Source organism: Cariama cristata, unplaced genomic scaffold (genome assembly GCF_000690535.1).
Source record: "Cariama cristata isolate BGI_N322 unplaced genomic scaffold, ASM69053v1 scaffold42519, whole genome shotgun sequence".
NCBI lineage: Eukaryota > Metazoa > Chordata > Aves > Cariamiformes > Cariamidae > Cariama > Cariama cristata.
Genome location: NW_009638271.1, coordinates 20,856 through 27,693, shown reverse-complemented (window position 1 = coordinate 27,693; position 6,838 = coordinate 20,856). Strand labels below are relative to the sequence as shown.

At 54.6% G+C, this 6,838-nt stretch overlaps 1 protein-coding gene across 1 annotated transcript in view; it reads left to right on the top strand.

Moving 5' to 3' along the window:
• ABCC2 (ATP-binding cassette, sub-family C (CFTR/MRP), member 2) overlaps positions 1–6,838 on the top strand; it is a 17,530-nt gene that overhangs the window by 492 nt on the left and 10,200 nt on the right. The window contains 11 exon segments of the mRNA XM_009708646.1: positions 120–293; positions 776–901; positions 1,968–2,102; positions 2,511–2,603; positions 2,866–2,880; positions 2,975–3,030; positions 3,280–3,511; positions 4,138–4,316; positions 4,925–5,102; positions 5,604–5,858; positions 6,312–6,377. Of these exon segments, the coding sequence (XP_009706948.1) occupies positions 120–293; positions 776–901; positions 1,968–2,102; positions 2,511–2,603; positions 2,866–2,880; positions 2,975–3,030; positions 3,280–3,511; positions 4,138–4,316; positions 4,925–5,102; positions 5,604–5,858; positions 6,312–6,377 (1,509 nt within the window).

The following is a 6,838-nucleotide window of genomic DNA, read 5'->3' as shown; positions in this document are numbered from 1 at the left end:
GGTGCGATGGGTTGGAGCAGGGTGGGCAGGGGCTGTAGGAGTGCTGGCTCTCGTGCTGTGAGGCAGGTGAGGGCCAAGCCATCCCAAGTGACTTGGCTGTCTGTCCTTGCTGTCCCCAGAATGCCTCCTACCTTGCTCGTCCGGATGCCGACCTGCCCGTGTGCTTCCAGCAGACTGTGCTGGTCTGGGTCCCCCTTGGCTTCTTCTGGATTTTGGCTCCATGGCAGCTCCTGCCCATGTGCAAATCCAGCACCAAGAAATCATCTGTGACCAAACTCTACATCATCAAACAGGTAGAGTGGGGCTGATGGGACACAGAGCGCAGGCTGGAGCAGCCTGGGGTGGAGGGGTGGTGAGTGGAAAGCCACTGGGCTGGAGTCAGGTGTGGGATGGAGAGATGAGAAGTGTAGGAAAAGGAGCAATGGGCTAGGGCACCATCTGGGACAGAAATGTAAAGGGGGGCTCAGGATGAGGCATATCTGCAACAGAGGGGATAACAGGGCGAGGATGCACTGGTGGGAAGGGCAGAGTAGTGTACTCGGGCCTTTTATCTTGTGGGCTGTTATGCTCCAAGCTTAAAATGATGGCAGTGCTCGTGTGGAAGTGCTGCAGCTTCACAGGGCCCTAGAAAGCTCTCCCAGGCCAGGATTGGGTTGGAAAGGGTGTAAGGGTGGACGGGACACAGTGCTTTTATGCCCAACTATGTTGTCTCCCAGTGGTTCCCAGTGCCCGCCATGGCCTGGATCTCTTGACGGCTGTTCCCCTCTCCATGCAGGTGCTGGCTACCTTGCTGATGCTGACAGCAGTGGCGGAGTTGGCCCTGGCATTTGTAGAGGACACGGAGCAGGACCCCCTGCCAGCTGTCCAGTACACAAACCCTAGCCTGTATATTGCCACCTGGGTAAGGGATCAACTGGTAACTGTGCTGTGTGTCACCAAAGGGACAGGGTGTGAGACCATGGGGCCAAGCAGCAGAAAACTTCTCTAGCACAGAGATCAGCGGGAAGCCGTGTAGCCTGGAAGATGGGTAGGGACTAGCCCTGAACATGTGTGGGTGGTGCACAAGGATGGTATGTTGAGGGCATGTGTTTGGTTGTGCAGTGCTCCCTCCTTTTATCCTTAAAACTGGGATAGATACTACGCCTGTGAGTGTAGCTGAGCTTTCTGGCAGAAGCCTTAGTAGCAGCAGTGTGGGTTTCACAGCAATGATTGCACAGCGTGAATATCAGACCATGGCTTGCTGCTCTGATGTCTCACAAGTTTTTCATGGGTTGTTGCTCAGTTTTGTGCAGAGAGTTGGGAAATGCCTCCCAGGCAGAGGAGAAAGCTGAGGACATAGAGTCTATTAGCTTGATCGAATATGTGCATGAAATTGCAGAAATCTGGTGTGAGATCTGGGATATTCTAGCAGCCTTAACAAAGCCAAAACGCTCAGGAGGTACACTTAAAAGCGAAAGTAACACCTCTGTTTGCTATCCTTCGTATTTTGTTGTGTCACTTAGTTTCACGTGCGGATTTCATGTGAGATGATAAGCCAAGGGGACAGCCCAGAGGGGTTGTGCTGCTGGGACTCTGATCTGGCTTTAGTTCCAGGTCTGGAGGCAATATGCAGGAGATAGGGTGTGACCCCTGACAGCTGGACATGTCTGAGAATTTAGAGTGAGAACAGCTAAAAAGAGAAATACTGCCCTGCTGTAATGTCAGCGTGCCTTCAGACCTTGCTTTTCCTGTGAGGAACCTGATCTTATGTCTTCCTGAAATAAACCTTTGCCCCATGCAATTAACTCTGAAGCTTATGTAGGGTTGACTGTGAGTTCAGGCACTGGGAGCTTAGTGTCTTCATGGCAGTGAATCTCAGCAGATCACACATGCTGGCATCCCAGAACACATGCTCCAAAGGCACGATTAATGCCCAGACCTAGTCCTGAAGCCCTACCTGAACGTCTGACTGAGTTTCCTTCCCCCAGCTCCTGGTCCTGCTGATCCAAGATGCGCGACGCTTCTGCTTGTGCAGAGACTCAGGGATACTTTTCTGCTTCTGGACCCTGTCCCTGCTGTGTGGGATATTGCCGTTCCAGTCGCTCCTCCGGAGAGCCCTGCAGGTTTGACAGGAAGCTTTGAGCTTCCCCATGGTCTTGTTCTGTTCCCAAAGAAAGTCACTTCAGACTTCAACTCTTGACAAGATCTCAGTGGTACCACTGAGGTCCCAGCTGCCCTAGGAACCTTGGGGAACCAGAAGAGACCTAAGAAGGAAATGCTGTTTAAATTCCTCTTCTCTCTTTAGGGAGGCATAAGCTCTCCAGGACCAACTTCTCCCCTTGTGGACTTATGGGAGGAGGTCAGGGAGAAGCAGGGAGGGGTTGTGAAGGGAAGCTGAGCCAGGACCCAGAGCAAGTTTTGCACTGCCTTGTTGGGCTCAGCTTTGTTCACTGGGGTTGGACCTTGTCTCTAAGCACCAAGTGGCCTTGAGACAGGCCCCAACAGTCACTCTGGGCTCTCCATTCCTGCAGGCACCAATCTCCGATGTGCCACGGTTTGTCCTTTTTTTCATCTCCTATGGGCTCCAGCTGCTCCTGTTCCTTGTCTCAGGCTTCTCAGACACTGCCCCAGAAACAAAGGAAATCAGGAAAAAGGTGCGAGGTCCATGCGGGAGTGCGCTCGGGGTGCCACATCCCTGCTGATGTGTGGGGCAGGGTGGGCTCCATGCAGAGACTTCTCCTCGCCCCCATGGGAGGGAAGACCTGAGGGCTTCAGCGAGAGGCACAGTGAGAACTGGAGCCTGCACCCTGGGGCATCTGCATGTGTGGCCAAGGGTGGGCTGTTTCTGGCTGTGAGATGGGGTTTCTGGGGCTGGAGCTGGCACAGTTTGAAACCTCTGGGGTTCCTTAATGGCTGGGGATGCTGAGTCAACTCTTGGCAACACCACCCCTGAGCATCCATGATCTCTTGGTACCCACTTTGCTTTGTACCCTAGAACCCAGAGGTGACAGCCTCCTTCCTGAGCTCCATCACCTTTGAATGGTACACCAGGTGAGCAGGGCTCTGTGGGAGGTTGGGCTGGCGAAATGCAGGGGTGCTGTAGGGCTGGCCCAGCCCTGTTTAGGGGAGCCTGCAGCACAGGCTGCTTGGAGTTAGTTGTGAGAGGCACTACATTTGGTGCGGTCTGTGCAGCCTGAGCTCGGGGCAAGGCTGGGTGTGAAGGCTCTGCATTTGCAGCAAGGACTCTCCAACAGGTGCAGTGCAGGAAACTTGCTGAGGGGACATTTCTCTGCCCCACAGCACCGTTTTCAAGGGCTATCGCAAGCCCTTGGAGATAGAGGACATATGGGAATTGAAAGATAAAGACAAGACGCAAGCTATTTACGCTGGTTTGGAGAAGAATGTGAAGACTGCGGTGAGGAAGGCCCAAGCAGAACTGGAGAAACGGAAACGAAAGAAAAGACGCTGGGAAGGTGGCCCAGACCATGGGAACAACATGAGCAAGGCCCAGAGCCAAGACATCCTGGTGCTGGTAAATCCCTTCATACTCTTGGCCTTGCGTGGGACTAAGAGATCCAGGTCCAACCTTGGGGAGTGGGGTCACCTCGCCTCCCTGCAGCCCCCTTTGCTGGGTTTTCCCCTCTTTGATTCTGGAGGACCCTGGGCAAGAATGGGGGAACCCATGACAGGGTCTTTCCTGGCCTTGGCAGATGCCCATGTTTTGAGAGACCAAGAAAGTCTCCATCCTTCTGCCCTACAGAATGACAGGAACCACCCTCAAGTCTGCAGTACAAGCAGCTCCCTCATCTCTGTCTTTACCTACCCCAGATACCTCCCAGCAACAAGGTCAGAGTGAACATCACTCTGTGATCACCCCTGGCCTCAGATTCTTCCTGGGGTGCCTGATTTTTGACCTGGGAGGTTCAGGCTGATCTGGGGTTTGCAACAATTGTCTTTGGCGCACAAGAGAGGTGTTAGTACTGGGGGTGTATGACATGAGCAGAGATCAGCAAGAGGGAACATGACAGGAGGTAAAGCTAAGGCTTCACTCAGCATACGTGATCTGGGATCTGTGGCACTGCCCTGGAAGCATCCTTCCGAGTACAGGAAGCCTGCACAACCAGCTCCTGTACTTCTGTGTGGGCTTCCCTCTAGGAGGAGAAGCAGCCGAAGAGGAAGAAGAAGGGAGACAAAGGGGACTCTGGCCCTCGCAAGGATTACCCCAGGGGTTGGTTGGTGAAGACGCTGTGCAAGACCTTCTGGCAGAACCTCCTGCTATCAGTGGCTTTCAAGCTGGTGCATGATGGACTTGTGTTTGTCAGCCCCCAGCTGCTGAAGTGAGTCCTTCCTCCCTGTCCCTGTCCATGCCCTGTCCTGGCTTTGCACCCAGCCCCACCACCTCCCTATGTGCACTGCATCCAATCCCATCATCTCCGTATGTATACCTCTCCCAGCCCCACACCCTCAGGACTTTTTGTGCCCTCACCAAAGGTGTTAGAATGTGTTGGGCTACAGTTTAATGAAGAACTGACCTGAGCTGGCTGCCAGCTTTTACGGGTAGTATCTTACCCCCTGCTCCCTACATTCTTTGTTATGCAGTCCTGCTCCCTCCTTGGAGACAGTCCTGGCTCTTCTTTGGGGCCCTTCATGAGTCAGTCCAGCTCAGGCCAACAGGACCTGCCCGGTTTGGTTTGCAGAGCCACAGAGTCTCTGTGGATGATCTGACTTTAGTGACCCACTGCTGTCTGTGAAATGCAGTGCCCCTGGCAGAACAGGGACACCCAGCAGAACAGGGGTCCCCAGCTTGCTGAGCATCGAGCCAGCTGTCTGGAGCAGGGTCTCTGTCACTGCTCTTGTGAGGATGCTCTCTCTGTGTTGGTTTGGAACATCCTGCTCAGGTCTGTCTCAGTAGGGTGCGGGTCTCATGGGCTTCTTTACCCTGCAGGTTGCTGATCGCCTTTGTGTCAGATGAGGAGTCCTTTGCCTGGCAAGGCTATCTGTACGCCATCCTGCTCTTCCTGACGGCGGTGATCCAGTCCCTCTGCTTGCAGCGGTACTTCAGCTTGTGCTTCCAGCTTGGCATAAATGTGCGTGCCAGTCTCATCACTGCCATCTACAAGAAGGTTGGTATGGCCCTGTCATCACCCCCCTTGACTTCCTCCAATCTGGGCTGGGGGTACCAGCATCCGTTGCCTGCCCCATCAACCTGTGGCAACTGGGGTGTATGCCCTTTACTTCCCAGGAAGGCACAGGGAGAGCTTGGCTTGTGGGACACCCACCCAGCACTGAGGACACTGTGGGTGCCAGTTCTGCCTGGGACCTGGGTGCTGCAGCCATGTGTTTGGCAGCTACCGGGGGCGGAGGGAGGTTTCTCTTCAGAACAGTGCAACACCTAGGGCAGCTGCCACTGGGATTCCTGCAGGGGATATGTTTCTTTGCCCCCAGCGCCCAGCGGTTCATGGTGTGCAGGCAGCGATGATAGCACCTGTGGCCAGCAGAGAGGCACCAGGAGCAAACCCAGGAGTAGTTTCAACCTGGCCTACTAATTCCTTGCTCTGTGACATGCTGCTGGCAGCCAGGCTGCTCCCAGACTGGCTTGCAGTGACTATGCTTTCTCTCTCCAGGCACTCACCATGTCCAGTGCCACCCGTAAGGAGTCCACGGTGGGAGAGACTGTGAATCTGATGTCAGCTGACGCCCAGAGGTTCATGGACATGGCCAACTTCGTTCACCAGCTGTGGTCATCCCCCCTGCAAATTATCCTGTCCATTGTCTTCCTCTGGCAAGAGCTGGGCCCCTCTGTCCTGGCTGGCATCGCAGTCATGGTGCTGCTCATCCCCATAAATGGGTTCCTGGTTGCCAAGGCCAAAACCATTCAGGTCAGTGGTGAGTGCAATCCTACTCCTGAGACCCACTGTTGCTCCCCTCACTCATTTTCCACACTCCTCTACCCTTCCCTGTCGTGCTGAGGATCTTTCCCATCCTAGGAAGTTCATCTGACTTGGGCTGGGGGTGTCTCCAGCCTGAGCCAGGGGATGGTCAGCTGAGGTGAGCAGGAGGCAGGTGAGACCTGTTCTACCGTCACAGCTGAACTTGAACAGGACTGAGAGCAAGATATTACCAACCACAAAATAAAGCTTTAGCTTCTACCTGACAACAGGGTGCTGTTTTTTCCCAGGTTGTCCAGAGCCTCAGGGAGCCAACGTCCAGCTTTGTGGGATGGCTTCTCTGGGCTCTGGAGTCCACCTTTCCCTTGCCTGTGGCAGCCCAGATGTATTTCCAAGGGTGAGGTGCTGTCTGGCTTAGGTGACCTCTGGCTCTTCTGTTTGTAGGTGAGGAACATGAAGAACAAGGATGAACGCATGAAAGTACTGAGTGAAATCCTCAATGGAATCAAGGTGAGCAGTGGAGTGGAGACCCTCCAGGCACCTGCTGCACCCCTCTTCTTGGTGCACTGTACCTGGAGGCAACACACCTGTGTAACCCTACAGCACCAGCATTATAGTCCAGTTTGGGGCCCGTGTGTCTAGGGTAGCCAAGCCTCAGTCTCTGCAATTCCCTTGGCTTCCCCACCTTTTGAAAGGTTGGCTGGGGAGGAGCTCTGGGTACCTGGGCCAGACTTGGGAGCCAAGAGAAGGTTTTCTGTGGATTTCCTGGATGGCTGTGGTGGTGAGCAGGCTGCCATGGTGGCAGGGGGCCTGGCAGTGACCTGTAAGCCGAGGATGAGGGTGTGGAAATGCTGTGGGCAAGTGCTATAAGCCATGGGACGGGACAGGAGAGGGGAGACGCAGTGGCCAAGCAGGCTTCTGGGCAAGCCAGGAGCTGGTGATGGAGGTGCTGGCCACCAGTGAACTGAGTG